Source organism: Stegostoma tigrinum, chromosome 10, assembly GCF_030684315.1.
Source record: "Stegostoma tigrinum isolate sSteTig4 chromosome 10, sSteTig4.hap1, whole genome shotgun sequence".
NCBI lineage: Eukaryota > Metazoa > Chordata > Chondrichthyes > Orectolobiformes > Stegostomatidae > Stegostoma > Stegostoma tigrinum.
Genome location: NC_081363.1, coordinates 4027627 through 4050126, shown reverse-complemented (window position 1 = coordinate 4050126; position 22500 = coordinate 4027627). Strand labels below are relative to the sequence as shown.

The window sequence follows — 22500 nt, the reverse complement described above, 5'->3', positions numbered from 1 at the left end:
GCTTAGCGCGGTTAAAATTGTGATCAGAGATAATGGGAACTGCAGATGCTGGAGAATCCGAGATAACAAAGTGTGGGGCTGGATGAACGCAGTAGGCCAAGCAGCACCACCCCCAGGCCTCCTGCCCTCCCTCGACCTCTTAATCTCCAACTGCTGTCAAGACATTAACCACCTCAACCTCTCCACCCCTCTCACCCACTCCAACCTCTCCCCCTCAGAACGGGCAGCCCTCTGCTCCCTCTGCTCCAACCCCAACCTCACCATCAAACCTGCAGACAAGGGTGGCGCAGTGGTAGTATGGCGCACTGACCTCTACATCGCCGAGGCCAGAAGCCAACTCTCCGACACCACCTCCTACCACCCCCTTGATCATGACCCCACCCCCGAGCACAAAAAAATCATCCCCCAAACCATCCATGACCTCATCACCTCAGGGGACCTCCCACCCACAGCCTCCAACCTCATTGTTCCCCAACCCCGCACGGCCCATTTCTATCTCCTTCCCAAAATCCACAAACCCGCCTGCCCTGGTTGACCCATTGTCTCAGCCTGTTCCTGCCCCACCGAACTCATCTCCATCTATCTGGACTCCATTTTCTCCCCTTTGGCCCAGGAACTCCCTACCTATGTCCGTGACACCATCCAAGACCTCCACCTCCTCCAGAACTTCCAATTCCCCGGTCCCCAACAGTTCATTTCCACCATGGACAACCAGTCCCTATACACCTGCATTCCCCATGCAGATGGCCTGAAGGCCCTCTGCTTCTTCCTGTCCCGCAGACCCGACCAGTCCCTCTCCACTGACACCCTCATCCGCCTAGCCGAACTCGTCCTCACCCTCAACAACTTCTCTTTTGATTCCTCCCACCTCCTACAGACTAAGCTATGCCTGCCTCTTTGTAGGTTACATGGAATAGTCCCTCTTCCACACCTACGCAGGCCCCAAACCCCACCTCTTCCTCCGTTACATTGATGACTGCATCGGCGCCGCCTCTTGCTCCCCAGAGGAGCTCGAACAGTTCATCCACTTCACCAAAACCTTCCACCCCAACCTCAAGTTCACCTGGGCCATCTCCAACACATCCCTCATCTTCCTGGACCTTTCTGTCTCCATCTCAGGCAACCACCTACAAACCGATGTCCATTTCAAGCCCACCAACTCCCACAGCTCCCTGGAATACACCTCCTCCCACACACCATCCTGCAAAAATTCCATCCCCTATTCCCAATTCCTTTGCCTCCGCCACATCTGCTCCCAGAATGAGGCATTCCACTCCCGCACATCCCAGAAGTCCTGGTTCTTCAAGGACCGCAACATCTCCCACCGCCACCGCGCCCCCCCCCCCCCCCACCCCCAATGGTCAAGTACGCCCTCGACTGTGTCTTCCGCGTTTCCCGCACTTCATCCCTCACACCCCACCCTCGCAATAACCGCCAAAAGAGAATCCCCCCTGTCCTCACATACCACCCCACCAGCCTCCGGATACAACTCATCATCCTCCAACACTTCCGCCGTCTACAATCCGACCCCACCACCCAAGACATTTTTCCATCCCTACCCTTGTCTGCCTTCCGGAGAGACCACTCTCTCCAGGACTCCCTTGTCCGCTCCACACTCCCCTCCAACCCCACCACACCCGGCACCTTCCCCTGCAACCGCAGGAAGTGCTACACTTGCCCCCAGACCTCCTCCCTCACCCCCATCCCAGGCCCCAAGATGACTTTCCACATCAACCAGATGTTCATCTGCACATCTGCCAATGTGGTATACTGCATCCGCTGTACCTGTTGTGGCTTCCTCTACATTGGGGAAACCAAGCTGAGGCTTGGGGACAGGTTTGTAGAACACCTCCGCTCAATTTGCACTAAACAACTGCACCTCCCAGTCGCAAACCATTTCCACTCCCCCTCCCATTCTTCAGATGACACGTCCATCCTGTGCCTCCTGCAGTGCCACAATGATGCCACCCGTAGGTTGCAGGAACAGCAACTCATATTCCGCTTGGGAACCCTGCAGCTCAATGGTATCAATGTGGACTTCACAAGCTTCAAAATCTGTCATTTCCCCTACTGCATCACAAAACCAGCCCAGCTCATCCCCTCCCCCCACCTCATCCCAAAACCAGTCCAGCTCGTCCCTGCCTCCCTAACCTGTCCTTCCTCTCACCTATCCCCTGCTCCCACCTCAAGCCGCAGCTCCGTTTCCCACCTACTAACCTCATCCCACCCCCTTGATCTGTCCGTCCTCCCCGGACTGACCTATCCTCTCCCTAACTCCCCACCTATACTCTCCTCTCCACCTATCTTCTCCTCTATCCATCTTCAGTCCACCTCCCCCTCTCTCCCTATTTATTTCAGAATCCTCTCCCCATCCCCCTTTTCTGAAGAAGGGTCTTGGCCCGAAACGTCAGCTTTTGTGCTCCTGAGATGCTGCTGGGCCTGCTGTGTTCATCCAGCCCCACATTTTGTTGTCATGCTTTGTGCCACACCTTGCTTCATTCTCAGTAGCTCTGTCGGTTACTCATCCTTTGAAGATCTGTCGAACTCCCTTCCATTGGAGCAGCTCCCAAAGCTCCCAACTGTTCCAGGTACTGAAAATGTGAAGTGAAAAAAAAACTCCCCAAGATTTTCTTTAAACTCATGCATTGGATGGATGTCTCACTGGTTAAACCAGCATTGATTGCCCAGAGAGTGGTTGAGAAACAACAGTATTGCTGTGGGTGTGGAGTCACATCTAGGCCAGACCAGGTAAGGGATGGCATTTTCCTCCCCTACAAGGCATTAGTGAATCATTCAGGTTTCTCCCCAGCAATAGTTTCTTGGTCATCATTAGACCCTGAACTTCAGATCTTTTTTGCCAATTGGATTCAAATCCTTCCACCTGCCATATCTAACTGTCTAGTGATAAAAACAGGAGTTGCTGGAACAGCTCAGCAGCTCTGATTAATACTTCGGGTCCAATGACCCTTCCACAGAACTGGGGAAGGGTTGCTGTTCTGATGAAGGGTCACCGGACCTGAAACGTTTGATTTTTCCTTCACAGATGCTGCCAGACCCGCTGAGCTTTCCCAGCAACCTGTTTTTATTCCTGATTTGCAGCATCCGCAGATCTTTTGGTTTTCATTTAGTCTAGTGACAATACCCACCATGCCCTTGTGTCTTTGAATAAAGGAAATAAATGGCAGGGCTTTGCAGAAAGCTGGGTGAGGAGATGTCAAAGTAATTGGATGGCCTTTCAAAACGCCAGTATTGGCATGCTGGAGTGGAATGGCTGGTTCTGTGTTGGCTCATTCTGCGTGTAGCAGAGGGCTGTCCCCTGGGCTGTGTGGGTTCGGCTGTTTTGTTCGCCTCCTTACTTATCAGACAGCTCCAACTTCAGGTCCACCACCTTGGTCTTCTCATCTGCCATTTCAGCTTGGAACTTTGGATTCACACGGTGCTGTTTGAAGAGGTATGCTGACTTCTCGCGAGGGGTCTGGATCAGTGACGAAAGGACCGGCGAGCGTTGGTTCAGGATGGTGTTTATCGGAGGTCTCCTTGGCTGAAGGTGCCTGAGCAACAACAAAACAATGACCATAAACGGTGAAAAATATCTCACTCCTTCATGATTTATTTGAAAACACAAGCTTTCGGAGCTTCGGTCCTTCTTCAGCTGTTAGGGAGGTAGGATCAGACACAGAATTTCTAATTAAAAGATCAAAGGGTCACACCATTGATGAGGAGGTACTAAACCAAACCTAAGATGCTGTTAAATCTTTATTCAGTTACAAGGTTTTTATTGATTAATACGTATATGTAAATTCCCAAATTCCATTCAAGTTACTGTCCTGAGAAAAATAAAGGTTTTATCAGTGTAAAGAAGAGGTGACATTTTAGGTCAGACAATGCATGTTAGGTGTGAAACCTTGTTTTAGTTCGATTGTCAGTTCCAACATGACACAGCGAAAAATCATAATGACCTCCTCAGAAGACAAGAAATATCCCACAGGGTCCCCTTCAGCATCCAGGACTTCCCAGGAGCGGAGAGACTACGCCATGTTCTTCACAGCCTTTGACACATTATCGATGACAATCTCACCAAGACCATCCCCACGCCTCCACTTTTCACCTTCAAACAACCACCAAACCTTAAACAGACCGTTGTTCGCAGCAAACCACCCAGCCTTCAGGACAACATCGACCACAATACTGTACACTCCTGTCATGGTAACCTCTATAAGACATGTCAGATCATCGACATGGACAGTACCCTCGCACGTGGGAGCATCACCCATCACGTACACAGCAGATACTCATGTGACTTGGCCATTGTGGTCCATCTCATGGCAAGGGTGCCCCGAGGCACAGTATATTGGTGAGACCGTGCAGACGCTATGACAGTGGATGAATGGACACCATGTAATAATGCCAGGCAGGGGTGTTCCCTCCCAGTTGGGGAACCCTTCAGTGGTCAAGGACATTTGGCCTTGTCCTCTAATTCGAACTTTGGGATACACAACAACACAGAGTCTCTGAGCAGAGGCCGATAACCATGTTCAAACCATGAGGACGGCCTCAACCAGGATCTTGGGTTCACATCACACTACACACACAACACACAACACACTCACACACACACGCACACAACACACAACACACAAAACACGCACACACGCGCACACACACACAACACACAGCACACAACACACTACACACACAACACACAACACACTCACACACACACACACACAACACACACACACATAACACACAACACCCACACACAACACACAAAACACACACACACGCGCACACACACACAACACACAACACACACACACACAAAACACACAACACACACACACATGCACACGCACGCAACACACAAAACACACACACAACACACAACACACAACACACACGCACATGCCTCACGCACACACACAACACACACACACACATCACACTACACCCACACAACACACAACACACACATACATACACACACACACGTGCGCGCACACACACATACATACACACACACGTGCGCGTGCGCACACACACACACCACACGCGCGCGCGCGCACACACACACACACACACACACACACACAAAAGACACACACACAACATACACGCACACACACGCACGCACACACGCACAGTCAGTCAATATGGTGTGTTATAAATTCCTACTTTAGAAATAAAACCAGTCTGACCCCAAACTAAAACACAAACAGATTCTAAACAAGGCCTCTCATCTAACATGCATTGTCTGATCTAAAATGTCAACCCTTCTTTACACTGATAAAACTTCTAGTTATTTTAGAACAGTGACTTGAAAGAAATTGAGGGATTTACATATCCATATTAATCAATTAAAACTGTCTAACTGATTAAAGATTTAGCAGCATTTTAGGTTTGTTCAGTACATCCTCATCAGGGGTGTGACCCTTTGATCTTATACATATAAATTTTGTGTCTGATACTACCTCTCTAACACCTGAAGAAGGGCTGAAGCTCCGAAAGCTTGTGTTTTCAAACAAACTTGTTGGATTATAACCTGGTGTCGTGAGATTTCTGGCCTTGTGCACCCCTGTCCAACACCAGCATCTCCACAACGTTGATGATGGATTGCACAGCACACACCAGATCAAGCTGTTTGACAGATGGATTATATCATCTGAGGTTCACAGAACCGCATCAGTAATATCGATCGCTCAAACCCCCCCCCTGAAACCCAGGTATTCCCAGGCAGAACAGAACCAGCTCTCTCTATCAGAATGGAAGTAAGTGACCCACATGGCAACTGAAAGATTCATTCATTAGCAGATAGGTTTGTACCATGGGTATTCTGTACTTGTCCTGGGAGTGTTTGATGGGGGTCAGTGTAGAGGGAATTAATTTTGTATCTGACCCTGTGCTGTTGCTATTGTGGGAGTGTTTGATGGGGGAACAGTGTAGAGGGAGCTTTACTCTGTATCTAACCCTGTGCTGTCCCTGACCTGGGAGCATTTGATGGGGATAGTGTACGGGGAGATTTACTTAGGAGAGGAGGGGCCTGTGCCTTGGTGAGGATCGACACTTGAGGAGAGGTCGAAAAGAGGGAACTAAATAATAAGGGGTGGTGTATTAAAACAGTGTGTTCTCAACGTTAATGTTTCTTCTTTCTCACTTTCTTTCTGTTACCTGGAACCTTCTTGTGAACCTTTAGGTTTTGGTTCTTCTTTCTTCACATTCTGAGCAGGGTTGAATATCTCTGAACGAAGCAGTCTTCCTAGCTCCAGCTCAATCACATCTAGGCTTTTCCTCCCAAACGTCACCCATATCACATATGCACAGAAGGAGTAAAGGCACTAAAATTACCAAAGGAGGACCCTCAGTGTGTAGGAGCATCACATTCAATTCTAAAAAACTATTTAAATTTTATGGAAAATTATTCTTACAATACTTGCACCTTCCAAACCCACGGCCACTTCCATCCAGAAGGACAAGGGCAGCAGATACATGGGAACACCACCCCCTGCAAGTTCCCCTCCCGGCCACTCTCCATCTCACCTTGTAAATATATCACTGTTCCCAATAGCACTGTGGGGGTAACTATGCCACATCAACTATAGTCAGTAAGTTAGTGTGTACCTTAGCACGTATCTCCCTGGGACGTTGCTGGTCATGGAGCTAACATTTCTTAGAAATGCTGTCTGCAGCATACTGTTCAAAAACTAATCTTTTTTAAAAAACAAGTCAATCACTTGCAACAATCCACATGTTTTTATTTTTTGGGACAATAAACTGAAATGGAAGTTGGACGGACATATCACTGAAATATCTGGAGAGTTTACAAATTGTAAATTAAATGCTGCCTAATTTAAGATGTACAACACAAAGTTGCTGTTTGAAACAGAATTCAAGACAGAGTGTTGTGCTGCAGAGTGTTAAAAGCTGGAAGTGCCAGGACAGAAGGAGATCAGAAGGTCTTGGAAGAAACAAAAAGGGTTACACATTGAATCCTGTAGGCTGACACTATTTAACCGTGTCCCCGATAATTTCTATCCACCAATAGTACCCAACAGAGTTTATTTGTTTGTCTGTGTCTGTCTCGGGTGTGTGTGGGCATTTAACAAAGGGTTAGACTTTTAGCTGGCTGGGTTACATGTTCACCATCTTAGTTTGCCTGTGGTTAGCATTGATTTATTTATTATCAACAATTCATGTTAAGTACAGAAACCTAATTAGTGTTTTCTGATAACCTAACTTCATTAGACAGATATATTGGGGATTTTAAGTTATTTAATTAAATTTTTAACTTCTACGATAACACTGGGAGAAGTAGGGATGAGGTATCAGTGCACGTTCCCAAGCGAATCATAACATTTCTGTCTATTTAGTGTTTTTGAAGTGCTTAGTTTAAGTTGCATGTTGTAGGTTAGAATTCCTTAATTTTTTTCTGTTCTTTTATCGTAGTTGCATGTTACAATAAATGGTTGTTTATCTGTTATCAATGAAAACCTGGTGTGAATTGCTTTTGTCCTGAGCAGCAATCAGTCAGATAACTTGGTCCGTACAACAATCTCATTGGGGCGGCTTGTTGATAAACCTGCTCAATGGCACATTCTTCACAGTTAAGTTATAACACTTCACAGAACTGAGAAGTTAATATCTATTTTTTCTCTAATCTAGGACTTAAACTCTCATACAATAAAAATAATGTAGCTTGAGCCTTTGCCACGTGGTTTACATGTTTAAGTGTTAGCCCTTTCCACCAAGATCATTGTTAGATACACTATTTACATCCTTGGATTGATGTATTTTCTGAAATATTGTCTGGTAGATTGCTATCACCTTAAACCTCACCAGTACCCTTGAGAACATTTGATCCTTTGACCAGGAGTGGAGGTGGGGCCAGTGAATTACTTGTTTGTCACTCACCTCATAAAGCTGCCTGTCTGTACGAGTGGATAAGCCCATTGCCCTGTCAACAAATCCGATCAGTTACTTTGCTTCAATCCAAACCATCACAACAAAATATCAAGCAGCTGTTAGTTTTCATAACATCAGGAACAAAGTAGAAGTCAGGGTTTAGGTTAATTTTTGTAATTTTTGTTAACAAGGGTTTTACATTCATCTGAAGAGTTATTTTTGTCAGCTTGGTGCTTAGAAGTCTGGAAGTCCTAATTTTATGCTGGCATTTTTATTGAGGTTTCACAGTCCTTGAAATGAAGTGAAGAGATTTGTAATTCAGTGCATCGGAGAAAGGCAGAGAAAACTGTTTTAATGCCGAATGAGAGCAGTCTTGGAATTCACAGAGACACAGAGAAGCCCAGAATGGAGTCAGTCTGTCTGGCTGTGCCAGACAATGGAGACAGCCATGCTAAACCTTTGAATAAACTCTTGCAAGACTATTGAAAGCTGAGTTGAGGGAACTCTTATGTGGTCTGAAGCAAAAATAATAATGAGTTTAGTTTGCAGTTGATTTTAGGTATCTCAAGCATACCTGCTGAAGAGAAGTACTCAGTACAGAAATTGCCAGAAGGAAGATGGTTGCAGCTGTGCCAGACTGAACAAGAGTCCTTGATGTTGAGATAGTGGTGAATCTTTGCTGGAGTTTTATTGTAAGGATAAAGTAAAGATGCCTTAGTTTTACCAGCCCACGGGCTGCACTCTCATTAGAGAGAGAGAGAGATAACTGGTGGTGGTATAACTCCAGAGTTTTAATTGAATTCAAATTTCACCATCTGCCATGGCAGGATTTGAACTCGGAAGCATTACTTGGGTCTCTAGATGAATGGTTGAGAGATAATACCATTGCGTCCCCCTGCATGTTCATATGTAAAAGAGTTCAAAAGACTCCTGACCCTCTAAGACAAAAAAGTTCCCCTTCGATTTTGTTGTAAATGGGGGATCCTTTATTTTTAGACAGTGGTCCCTTGTTCTAGATTCTCCCACAGGGGGAAATATCCTTTCCACATTCACACTGTCAACGCACAGTGGTAGTCTACAGGAATAATCAGCATGTTTAGCTGCAAAGTCCATGGGCTGCACTTAATGGAGGTGATGTGCCTCTCACCTATTAGCTGCCTCTTTTCAGTAAGGCCCACTGCACCAGCTAACTCACTGAGCAGGGCTGGGCCTGCCCCAGTATCAAGGGCCCCAGATTTGAAAGCCCAGCCTGCTGAGATTAGACAGTCATTCAAGTGTCAATGGCTCCACTCAACAACAGTGCAACTGAGATCACAGTGACAGCAGCCAGCTCCATACCCAGAATATGTTCAGGATTATCACTGGATCCCCAGTGAAGACCCAACCTCATCGCTGTGGGTCTGAAGTCACATGTAGGCCAGACCAGGTGAAGACAGCAGTTCCCTTCTTCAGCGGCCATCAGCGAACCAGATGTGTTTTTGCAGCAATCATTAATAGTTTCATGGGCACCTTCACTGAGACTAGGGCCATACTCCAGGTTTATTAATTACCTTTAAATGTAAACCATTTCCTTGATGGATTTGTCCCACTGTCCCCATGGTAAGATCTGTGACTGAATTACTTGCACTACCATATCCTCCAATTAATAATGTAATAACGCTCCTACAAAACACTTTTATTTATTAATGATGTGGAGGAAGAAAGTAAATGTACTGTAGCCCAATTTGCAGACAACATGCAAAAAGTGGTTCGGCAAGTTACAAAGGGGGATGCAAGCTGATTACAGAGAGATATTAGAGATAACAAAACACAGCAGGCCAAGCAGCATCTTAGGAGCACAGAGAGATAGTGATAGATTAAGTAAACAGGCAAGAAGTTGACAAATGGAGTATATTGCGGGTAAACATGAAGTTGTTTATTTTGGAAGGGAGAATAAAACAACAAAATATTATTTAAGTGGAGAAATAAGTGCAGAAAGCTGCTGTACAAAGTGACTTTGATGGGACTTCTGTATGAAAAACAGAGAGCTAGCACATAGAGACAGCAGGGAATCAGGAAGGCTAATGGGATATTGGCCCTTACTTCAAGAGGGTTGGACTTTAAGAGTAGGGAACCCTTACTGCAACTGTTTAAGGTGCTGGCGAGACCACATCTGAAGTACTGAGAGCAATTTTAGTCCCCTTATTTAATGAAAGCCCTTATTTAATGACACTCCCTGTGCCTGCATGGGTCTCTGGTTTCCTATCGCAGTCCAAAGGTGTGCAGGCCAGGTGGATTGGCCAGCCGCAACTGCCCATAGTGTACAGGTTTGAAGCGATGATGCAGCTTGATGATCTAAATGGCCCTGCTTCCACACTGTAGGGATGCTAAGGTTCACTAGGAACGGAGAGATTGTTTCATAAATGATGGTTAAACAGTTTGGGACTCTACTTATTGGAGTTTAGAAGAATGAGAGACGATTTTATTGAAATATATAGGATTCTTAAGGGGCTGGACAGGGTAAATGCTGAGAGGATGTCTCCCCACATCAGAGACTCTAGGATCAAAGGGCACGATCTCAGGATAAAGAGCCACCAATTTAAGACTGAGATGAGGAGGAATTTCTTCTCTCAGAGGTTGTGAGTCTTTAGAAGTCCTTGCCACAGAGAGTTGTGGGGGCAGAGTCCTTGTGTATGTTGAAGGTTGAGATAGATAGATTTTCAATCAGTCAGGGAATCGAGGATGATGCAGAAAGGGCAGGAAAGTGGATGTGAAGAATGTCAGAAACAAAAACAGAAGTTGCTTTAAAAACTCAGCAAGACTGGCAGCATCGATGGAGAGAAATCAGACTTAACTTTTTGGATCGAGTGATCCTTCCTGAGGAATATCAGCATTGAATGGCAGAGTAGGCTCGAGTGGCTAAATGACCTACTCCTGTTCATATTTCTTATACTCTTATGATCTTACTATGTTAAAGGTTATGCAAGTTATTATTGAAAGCATTTCTTTCGCTCAATTTTAACTTCAGCCTTCTAGTGATCTGTGCTTTTGGATGCCCTCCCTTCTTCCAGTTTGGCAAAGCGTCATTGTTTGGTCAGTTGTTCTATTGTGTTTTCAATGGCTCAGTTAAAGCTTGCCTGCTTTGCTTCCCTGAGAAGCACCCTGGGATGTTTGCCTGCATTTAAGGTCCTATATGAGTGGTATGTTGTTGTTTTGTGCTCCTGCTGAGGGATCTCAGTGATGGGGAATACAAGCAAAGATCTGTACTCACTTTCCATATGCCATGTGGTGATGCTCAGCCATGCCAAGGCCTAGTAACATCCTGCAGTATATCTGAGCCAGCAGTTTCTGTGCCAAGTCCATTTTAGCAATAGCCTCAGCTATCTCGATTTGCTCCATAGCACTGAGAATAAGGAGAGGGGCAAACAGAAAACATGTCACCACAAAACCTATCATGCTAAACTAGAGAACCACCAGCTCCCAGTTTCATATATCAACCCTGCCTTCCATTTCTTCCCAGATAACCTCAATGTCTATCACATTCCTCATCATTTCTTAGATAGCACCCTCCAAATCCATAACCACTTCCAACCAGAAGGACAAGGGCAGCAGATACATGGGAACACCACCCCCTACAAGTTCCCCTCCAAGCCAATTGTCATCCTGACATGGAAATATGTCACTGTCCCTTCAGTGTTGTTGGGTCAAAATCCTGGAATTCCCTCCCTAATAGCACTGTGGGTGTTCCTGCCAGCGGCAACAGTGCAAGAAGGCAGCTCACCCCCACCTTCTCAAGGGTGAGAAGGGCCAGGCAATAAGTGCCAGGCCAACCAACATCTCATGAATGAATAAAAATAATCCAGATGTAGTCGCAGCAAGGTGCTATGTAAATGCAGTAAGACTTCATAATATTTTCCTTTAAAAGCTAGCATACTATTGGTTTCTTCAATGCACCTGAATATTAACGTTTCGTGATTTGGCTACTAAAATGCTCAGTACCTCAGAGACAGTAGGAGCTGCAGATGCTGGAGAATCTGAGATAACAAGGTGTAGAGCTGGATGACCACAGCAGGCCAAGCAGCATCAGAGGAGCAGGAAAACTGACGTTTCGGGTCTAGACCCTACTTCAGAAATGGGGGAAGGGAAGGGGGTTCTTGAAATAAATAGGGAGAGAGGGGGAGGTGGATAGAAGATGAATAGAGGAGAAGATAGGTGGAGAGGGGACAGACAGGTCAATGAGGTGGGGATGGAGCCAGTAAGGTGAGCATAGGTGGGGAGTTAGGGAGGAGATAGGTCAGACCAGGGAGGACGGACAGGTCAAGGAGGCGGGATGAGGTTAGTGGGTAGGAGATAGGGATGGGGCTTGAGGCAGGAGGAATGGTTAGGGAGGTGAGGGCTAGCTGGGCTGGTTTTGGGATGCAGTGGGGGAAAGGGAGATTTTGAAGCTTGTGAAGTCCACATTGATACCATTGGGCTGCAGGGTTTACAAGTGAAATAGGAATTGCTGTTCCTGCATCTTTAGGGTGGTGTTATTGTGGCACTGCAGGAGGCCCATGATGGACATGTCGTCTGAGGAATGGGAGGGGGAGTTGAAATGGTTTGTGACTGGGAGGTGCAGTTGTTTATTGCGAACTGAGCGTAGGTGTTCTGTAAAGCAGTCCCCAAGCCTCTGCTTGGTTTCCCCGATGTAGAGGAGGCCACAACGGGAACAGCGCATACATTGGCAGATGTGCAGGTGCACATCTGTTTGACGTGGAAAGTCTTCTTAGGGCCTGGGATGGGGGTGAGGGAGAAGGTATAGGGGCAGGTGTAGCACTTGCTTCGGTGCAGGGAAAAGTGCCGGGGGTGGTGGGGCTGGAGGGGAGTGTGGAGCAGACAAGGGAGTCCCGGAGAGAGTGGTCCCTCTGGAAAGCACATAAAGGTGGGGATGCAAAAATGTCTTGGCTGGTGGGGTTGGATTGTAGATGGCAGAAGTGTCAGAGGATGATGCGTTGTATCCGGAGGTTGGTGGGGTGGTACGTGAGGATGAGGGGTATTCTCTTTTGGTGGTTATTGCGAATAGGGGGTATGAGGAAAGAGTTGCAGGAAATGTGGGAGACACGGTCGATGGCATTTTCGATTACTGTGGAGGGGAAGGTGCGGTTCTTGAAAAAAGAGGACATCTGGGATGTTTCGGAGTGGAATGCCTCATCTCGGGAGCAGATGCAGCGGAGGCGAAGGAATTGGGATGAGTGAATGGCCTTTTTACAGGAAGGTGGGTGAGAGGAGGAATATTCTAGGTAGCTGTGGGAGTCAGTGGGCTTAAATTGGATATTGGTTTCCAGAGATGGAGACAGAGAGGTCCATGAAGGAGAGAGAGGTGATGAAGGGTCTAGGCCCGAAAAGTCAGCTTTCCTGCTCCTAAGATGCTGCTTGGCCTTTTGTGTTCATCCAGCTCCACACTTTCTCATGTTGGATTCTCCATCATCTGCAGTTCCCATTATCTCCATATTTAGGCCATTGGCTGTTGGGTCCCCAGGAGGGCATATGACGTGTTGCTCCTCCAGTTTGCGTGTGGTGTCATTGTGACACTGGAGGAGGTCCAGGATGGACATGTCACCCAGATAGTGGGCTATTCAGGCCCTCGGGATTGCTCTGCCATTGAATAAGGTCATGGCTGATCTGAAGATAGATAAGTCCCCTGGGCCGGATGGGTTTGTCTCCCCTGAACTGACCTATCCCCTCCCTACCTCCCCACCTGTACTCTCCTCCCCACCTATCTTCTTTTCTCTCCATCTTCGGTCCGCCTCCCCCTCTCTCCCTATTTATTCCAGAACCCTCACCCCATCCCCCTCTCTGATGAAGGGTCTTGGCCCGAAACGCCAGCTTTTGTGCTCCTGAGATGCTGCTTGGCCTGCTGTGTTCATCCAGCTCCACAGTTTGTTACCCTCCTCCCTCTATTTATTTCCCAGCTCACTCCCCCCTCCCAATTTCTGAAGGAGGGTCCTGACCCGAAACGTCAACTTTCCCGCTCCTCTGATGCTGCCTGGCCTGCTGTGTTCTTCCAGTCTCTCACTCCAGCATCAGCAGTTCCTGCTCTTGATTCATTTGTTTGTACCCATGTTAATTGAGCAGAAAGCCAGGGAAGTTTCCGAAGAAAATTCCATGGCCTAAGGCTTTGTAAATGTCTCCTCTTCAAGTACGGATCTATTTCCCTTTTGGAAGTTCCTACTGAGTCTGCTTCCACTGTACTTTGAGGCAGCATATTCTGCCTCACAACAACTTGCAGTGTAAATGATTTTCTCCATACTTCACCTTCTGGTTCTTCTGTCAACCAGCAAGAATCTGTGGCTCAGAGATAATGGGAACTGCAGATGCTGGAGAATCCGAGATAATGAAATGTGAATCTGTGTCTCTCCTGCTTACAGACCTTCCTGCTACTGAATACAGTTTCTCCTTACTTAATCCATTAAAACCACTCATTGTTTGTAATGCCACAATCAAAATCTCCCTCTCACTATCCACACTTACGTCATAAAATTGCTGGTCTTTGACTCCAACTCATGCTTCGAAAGAAATGCAGAGAAATAGTTGAGTAAAATCATGAGGAATTTATTCATATGGTGAGCCCTGGAACAGCAAAGGAAAGACAGTTAATTTCCACCACTTCAGACAAAATTACAAGTGAAAGCTTTGGAAAAAACATTCTATCTGAGAACATTAACAAACAAAGAAACCTACAGCACAGGAACAGGCCCTTTGGTCCTCCAAGCCTGCGCCGATCAAGATCCTCTGTCTCATGAGAAAGGAAGATGGATCATTATTTCCTCAAAGGTCAGAATTCAGTTTTCCTCTTCCCCTCCCCATCTTACTGTCTGCTCTCTCCCTGATTTTGAAAGTTATAGTCCAACAGTTTCATTTGAAAACACAAGCTTTTGGAGTCTTACTCCTGCTTCCAGGGGTTAGTGAGAGAGAGGCAGTATCATACACAGAATTTATAAGTAAAAGATCAGAGGGTCACTCTACTTATGAGTTAAGTCACCGTCGAGTTACTGTACTGAGAAAGCTTTAGATTTTATTAGGGTAACGAAGGGAAGGCATTTTAGGTCAGACAATGTATGTTAGTGTGAGACCTTGTTTAGAATCTGTTTGTGTTTTGGAGACAGACGGGTTTTATTGCTAAAGTAGGAATTTATAAAATGAACATTGACTGTTTATAAATGATGTGCTTTTTGGACAAAGTAGAATGTATCCACAAATACAAATTAACCCTGTAGACTTACGTGTGTGTGTGAGTGTGAGTGTGTGTGTGTGCGCGCGAGAGTGTGTGTGTGCGAAAGTGTGTGTGTGTGTGTGTGTGTGTGTGTGTTGGAAAGAAGATCTGTGTGAGAGTGTGAGTGAGAGAGGATCTGTGTGAGAGTTTGTGTGTATGTGTGTGTGTGTGTGCGCGAGAGTGTGTGTGTGTGTGTGAGAGAGGATCTGTGTGAGAGTGTGTGTGTGTGGGTGAGAGAGGATCTGTGTGAGAGTTTGTGTGTGTGTGTGTGTGTTTGTGTGCAAGAGTGTGCGAGTGTGTATGAGAGAGGATCTGTGTGAGAGTTTGTGTGTGCGTGTGTGTTTGTGTGCGAGTGTGTATGAGAGAGGATCTGTGTGAGAGTTTGTGTGTGTGTGCGTGCGCATGTGTGCATGTGTGTTTGTGTGCGAGAGTGTGTCTGTGTGTATGAGAGAGGATCTGTGTGAAAGAGTGTGTGTGTGAGAGAGAGAGACTGTGTGAGAGTTTCTCTGTGTGTGCATGTGTATGTGTGTGTTTGTGTGCGAGAGTGTGTGCAAGTGTGTGTGTGTGTGCATGTGTGTGTGTGCGTGTGTGTGTGTGTGCGTGTGTGTGTGTGCGTGTGTGTATGTGTGTGATAGAGGATCTGTGAGAGAGTGTGTGTGTGAGAGAGAGAGAGAGTGTGTGTGTATGAGAGAGGATCTGTGTGAGAGTTTGTGCAAGAGTGTGTGTGTGTGTGTGTGTGTGTGTGTGTGTGTGTGTGTGTGTGTGTGTGTGTGTGTGTGTGTGTGTGTGTATACGCGCGAGAGAGGAGGAACAAGACGAAGACCTGAAGATGTTGAAGGACGCCGTTATAGGAACAGGATACAACACAACTCATCATGGCAACATTCAAGAAACGCAGGCGGGGGGGGACTGCAACAACTGTTTATTCCTGTCTATGGCAAAAAGCAAAACGGGTAAGTGCGCCAAACCATGGCTTAAAATTAGAGACAGTATCTGATCCAAGAGAGAAGCGTACAGATCGGTCAGGAAAAATAATACGTCTGAGGAATTCAGCAAAGAAGGAGCAAGGGATTGATTAAGAAGGGGAAAATACAGTACGAAAGTAATCTTGCAGTGAACATAAAGACTGATGCCAAGTTTCCATAGGGACATGAAGAGAAGGAGGTTGGTAAAGCCAAATGTAGATCCCCCACAGACAGAAACGGGGGAATGGAAATAGGGGAGAAAGAAATGGCTGAGGAACTGAATACATACCGTGGTTCTGTCTTCACAAAAGAGGATATAAATGGGTCAGGTTTTCTCCAGTGGGTGCAGGAGGGCTTCCTGACACAGTATGTAGACAGGCCAACAAGGGGCGAAGCCACATTAGATTTGGTGCTGGGTAATGAGCCCGGCCAGGTGTTAGATTTGGAAGGAGGTGAGCACTTTGGTGATAGCGATCACAATTCTGTTATGTTTACTTTAGTGATGGAAAGGGATAGGTATATACCACTGGGCAAGAGTTATAGAACATAGAACATAGAACAGTACAGCACAGAACAGGCCCTTCAGCCCACAATGTTGTGCCGACCATTGATCCTCATGTATGCACCCTCAAATTTCTGTGACCATATACATGTCCAGCAGTCTCTTAAATGACCCCAATGACCTTGCTTCCACAACTGCTGCTGGCAACGCATTCCATGCTCTCACAACTCTCTGCGTAAAGAACCTGCCTCTGACATCCCCTCGATACTTTCCACCAACCAGCTTAAAACTATGACCCCTCGTGCTAGCCATTTCTGCCCTGGGAAATAGTCTCTGGCTATCAACTCTATCTATGCCTCTCATTATCTTGTATACCTCAATTAGGTCCCCTCTCCTCCTCCTTTTCTCCAATGAAAAGAGACCGAGCTCAGTCAACCTCTCTTCATAAGATAAGCCCTCCAGTCCAGGCAGCATCCTGGTAAACCTCCTCTGAACCCTCTCCAAAGCATCCACATCTTTCCTATAATAGGGCGCCCAGAACTGGACGCAGTATTCCAAGTGCGGTCTAACCAAAGTTTTATAGAGCTGCAACAAGATCTCACGACTCTTAAACTCAATCCCCCTGTTAATGAAAGCCAAAACACCATATGCTTTCTTAACAACCCTGTCCACTTGGGTGGCCATTTTAAGGGATCTATGTATCTGCACACCAAGATCCCTCTGTTCCTCCACGCTGCCAAGAATCCTATCCTTAATCCTGTACTCAGCTTTCAAATTCGACCTTCCAAAATGCATCACCTCGCATTTATCCAGGTTGAACTCCATCTGCCACCTCTCAGCCCATCTCTGCATCCTGTCAATGTCCCGCTGCAGCCTACAACAGCCCTCTACACTGTCAACGACACCTCCGACCTTTGTGTCGTCTGCAAACTTGCTGACCCATCCTTCAATTCCCTCGTCCAAGTCATTAATAAAAATTACAAACAGTAGAGGCCCAAGGACAGAGCCCTGTGGAACTCCACTCACCACTGACTTCCAGGCAGAATATTTTCCTTCTACTACCACTCGCTGTCTTCTGTTGGCCAGCCAATTCTGTATCCAAGCAGCTAGGTTCCCCTGTATCCCATTCCTCCTGACCTTCTGAATGAGCCTACCATGGGGAACCTTATCAAATGCCTTACTGAAGTCCATATACACCACATCCACAGCTCGACCCTCATCAACTTTTCTAGTCACATCCTCAAAAAACTCGATAAGGTTTGTAAGGCATGACCTACCCCTCACAAAGCCGTGTTGACTGTATTTGATCAAGCCATGCTCTTCCAGATGGTCATAAATCTTATCCCTCAGAATCCTTTCTAACACCTTGCAGACGACAGACGTGAGACTTACCGGTCTATAATTGCCGGGGATTTCCCTATTTCCTTTCTTGAAGAGAGGAATTATATTTGCCTCTCTCCAGTTCTCAGGTACGACTCCAGTGGAGAGCGAGGATGCAAAGATCTTCACAAGTGGCGAAGCAATTGCATTTCTCGCTTCCCAAAGCAGCCGAGGACAAATCTGATCCGGGCCTGGCGACTTGTCAATCTTAATGTTTGACAAAATTTTCAGCACATCAGCTTCGTCTATCTCTATCCATTCCAGCATGCACACCTGCTCTTCAAAGGTTTCATTCACTACAAAGTTGGTTTCTTTCGTAAAGACAGAAGCAAAAAACTCATTTAGGGCTTCCCCTAACTCCTCAGGCTCCACACACAAGTTCCCTATGCTATCCCTGATCGGCCCTACTCTTTCTTTGACCATTCTCTTATTCCTCACGTAAGTGTAAAATGCCTTTGTGTTTTCCCGGATTCCTTCTGCCAAGCCTTTCTCGTGCCCCCTCCTGGCTCTCCTCAGACCATTTTTGAGCTCCTTCCTTGCCTGCATGTAATCCTCTCTAGCTGAACTTGACCCTAGCTTCCTCCACCTTATGTAAGCTACCTTCTTCCTTTTCACTAGAAGCTCCACCGCTCTCGTCATCCAAGGTTCCTTAATCTTACCCCTTCTTGCCTGTCTCAGAGGGACATATTTACTCATCACTCCCAACAACTGTTCCTTAAACCGTCTCCACATGTCTATAGTTCCCTTACCATGGAACAACTGCTCCCAGTCCATGCTTCCTAACTCATGTCTAATCGCATCATAGTTTCCTCTTCCCCAATTAAATATCCTCCCATTTTGCCTAATCCTCTCCTTCTCCATAGCTATGTAGAATGTGAGGCAGTTATGGTCACTATCACCAAAATGCTCTCCCACCACAAGATCTGATACCTGCCCCGGCTCGTTTCCGAGCACCAAGTCTAGAATGGCCTCTCCCCTCGTCGGCCTGTCAACGTACTGCGTTAGGAAACCCTCCTGAACACACCTTACAAAAACAGCTCCATTCAAATCTTCTGCTCGAAGGAGGTTCCAATCAATATTAGGAAAGTTAAAGTCACCCATTACAACAACCCTACTGCGTGCACACTTTTCCAAAATCTGTCGACCTACGCTTTCTTCAATCTCCCTGCTGCTATTGGGGGGCCTGTAGTAAACCCCTAACGAGGTGACTACTCCCTTGCTGTTCCTAATTTTCACTCATTATAGCTGGGGGAAAGCCAATTAAGATGAGATTAGGCAAGATTTAGAGAGCATAGGATGGGGAAGGAAACTGCAGGGGATGGGCACATTAGAAATGTGGAGCTTATTCAAGGAAAAGCTCCTGTGTGTCCTGGATAAGTATGTACCTGTCAGGCAGGGAGGTGCGGGAGCCGTGGTTTATGAAGGAGGTGGAATCTCTGGTCAAGAGGAAGAAGAAGGCTTATGTTAGGATGAGATGTGAAGGCTCAGTTAGGGCACTTGAGGGCTATGAGGTAGCCAGGAAAGATCTAAAGAGAGAGCTCAGAAGAGCCAGGAGGAGACATGAGAAGTTGTTGGCAGATAGGATCAGGGTAAACCCTAAGGCTTTCTATAGGTATTTAAGGAATAAAAGAATGACTAGAGTAAGATTAGGGCCAATCAAGGATAGTAGTGGTAAGTTGTGTGTGGAGTCAGATGAGATAGGGGAAGCGCTAAATGAATATTTTTCAACAGTATTCACTCACGAAAACGACAATGTTGTCAAGGAGAATACTGAGATACAGGCTACTAGACTAGGTGGGATTGAGGCTCACAAGGAAGAGGTATTAGAAATCCTTCAGAAGGTGAAGATAGATAAGTCCCCTGGGCCGGATGGGATTTATCCTCGGATCCTCTGGGAAGCCAGGGAGGAGATTGATCTTTAACTCGTCATTGTCTACAGGAATAGTGCCAGATGACTAGAGGATAGCAAATGTGGTTCCCCTGTTCAAGAAGGGGAGTAGAGGCAACCCTGGTAATTATAGACCAGTGAGCCTTACCTCAGTTGTTGGTAAAGTGTTGAAAAAGGTTATCAGGGATAGGATTTATAATCATCTAGAAACGAATAAATCGATTAGGGATAGTCAGCACGGTTTTGTGAAGGGAAGTTCGTGCCTCACAAACCTTATTAAGTTCTTTGAGAAGGTGACCAAACAGGTAGATGAGAGTAAACCGGTTGATGTGTTGTATATGGATTTCAGCAAGGTGTTCGATAAGGTTCCCCACAATAGGCTATTGCACAAAATGCGGAGGAATGGGATTGTGGGAGATATAGCAGTTTGGATCGGAAATTGGCTTGCTGAAAGAAGACAGAGGGTGGTAGTTGATGGGAAATGTTCATCCTGGAGACCAGTTACTAGTGGTGTACTGCAAGGGTCGGTGTTGGGTCCACTGCTGTTTGTCATTTTTATAAATGACCTGGATGAGGGTGTAGAAGGATGGGTTAGTAAATTTGCAGACGACACTAAGGTCGGTGGAGTTGTGGATAGTGACGAAGGATGTTGTAGGTTGCAGAGAGACATAGATAAGCTGCACAGCTGGGCTGAGAGGTGGCAAATGGAGCTTAATGCAGACAAGTGTGAGGTGATGCACTTTGGTAGGAGTAACCGGAAGGCAAAGTACTGGGCTAATGGTAAGATTCTTATTAGTGTAGATGAGCAGAGAGATCTCGGTGTCCATGTACACAGATCCTTGAAAGTTGCCACCCAGGTTGACAGGGCTGTTAAGAAGGCATACAGTGTTTTAGCTTTTATTAATAGAGGGATCGAATTCCGGAACCAAGAGGTTATGGTGAAGCTGTACAAAACTCTGGTGCAGCCGCACTTGGAGTATTTTGTACAGTTCTGGTCACCGCATTATAAGAAGGATGTGGAAGCTTTGGAAAGGGTACAGAGGAGATTTACTAGCATGTTGCCTGGTATGGAGGGAAGGTCTTACGAGGAAAGGCTGAGGGACTTGAGGCTGTTTTCATTAGAGAGAAGAAGGTTGGGAGGTGACGTAATTGAAACATATAAAATAATCAGAGGGTTAGGTAGGGTGGATAGGGTGAGCCTTTTTCCTAGGATGGTGACGGCGAGCACGAGGGGGCATAGCTTTAAATTGAGGGGTGAAAGATATAGGACAGATGCCAGAGGTAGTTTCTTTACTCAGAGAGTAGTAAGGGAATGGAACGCTTTGCCTGCAACGGTAGTAGATTTGCCAACTTTAAGTACATTTAAGTCGTCATTGGACAAGCATATGGACGTACATGGAATAGTGTAGGTTAGATGGGCTTGAGATCGGTGTGACAGGTTGGCACAATATCGAGGGCTGAAGGGCCTGTACTGTGCTGTAATGTTCTATGTTCTAAATCAGATTCCAGAAGTGTTGGAGGCTACAAGATTTAGTGAGAGGGAAGCTCTGAGGGTGATCAATAGTAGTAGAGAAATGGTGCTAGAAAATTGTTGGGATTGAAGCCTGATAAATCCCTAGGGCCTGATACTGTACATCCCAGAGTACTTAAGGAGGTAGCTCTAGAACTAGTGGATGCATTGGTGGTCATTTTCCAGGATTCTACAGACTCTGGAACAGTCTCTGCCGATTGGAGAGTGGCCAATGTCACTAATATTCAAATACGGAGGTAGAGGAAAAACAGGGAATTATAGACCGGTGAGCCTAACATCAGATGTGGGGAAAATTCTCGAATCCGTTGTCAAAGATTTTATAGCACAGCATTTAGAAAGCAGTGGCAGGACCAAACAGAGTCAGCATGGATTTTTGAAAGGGAAATTGTGCTTGACAAATCTGTTAGAATTCTGTGATGAGTAGCGTTGATTAGGAAACAAAAACAAGAAGGCAGATAGTATGTTGTAACAAGGTGTGGAGCTGGATGAACACAGCAGGCCAAGCAGCATCAGAGGAGCAGGAAAGCTGACGTTTCGGGTCTGGACCCTTCTTCAGAAATGGGAGAGGAGAAGGGGGCTCTAAAATAAATAGAAAGTGGGGAGATCATGATAGGAGATGGATAGAGGAGAGGATAGGTTGGAGAAAAGATGGACAGGTCAAGGAGGCGGGGATGAGACAAGCTGGTTTTGGGATGAGGTCGGAGGTGGGGAGAATTCAAAGCTTGTGAATTCCATGTTGAGAGCATTGGGCTGCAGGGTTCCCAGGTGGAATATGAGGTGCAGTGGAGGAGGCCCAGGATGGACATGTCGTCCAAGGAGTGGGAAGGGGAGTTGAAATAGTTCGCAATTGCGAGGTGCAATCATTTGTCACAAACTGAATGTAGGTTTTCCACAAAGCGGTCTCCAAGCCTCTGCTTGGATTCCCTGATGTAGAGGACGCAACATCGGGAACAGCGGATACAGTACACCACATTAGACAATGTTTAATGTGAAAGGTTTTCTTGGGGCCTAGGCTGGGGGTGAGAGGGGAGGTGTGGAGACAGGTGGAGCGCTTCCTTCAGTTGCAGGGAAAAGTGCCGGGTGTGGTGGGGAGTGTGGAGCGGA

General features: G+C 46.4%; 1 protein-coding gene across 3 annotated transcripts in view; it reads right to left on the bottom strand.

Moving 5' to 3' along the window:
* Positions 1-22500, bottom strand: part of LOC125455769 (protein phosphatase 1 regulatory subunit 36) — a 134619-nt gene that overhangs the window by 1980 nt on the left and 110139 nt on the right. For 2 of the 3 annotated variants that reach the window (XM_059649425.1, XM_059649426.1), the window contains exons 6-10: positions 14389-14487; positions 11150-11281; positions 7909-7951; positions 6169-6335; positions 3357-3551 (exon numbers count right to left, since the gene is read on the bottom strand). In XM_059649425.1, coding sequence (XP_059505408.1) covers positions 3357-3551; positions 6169-6335; positions 7909-7951; positions 11150-11281; positions 14389-14487 — 636 coding nt within the window. The remainder of the gene's footprint in view (positions 1-3356; positions 3552-6168; positions 6336-7908; positions 7952-11149; positions 11282-14388; positions 14488-22500) is intronic. The other variant, XM_059649427.1, reaches the window with a different exon arrangement.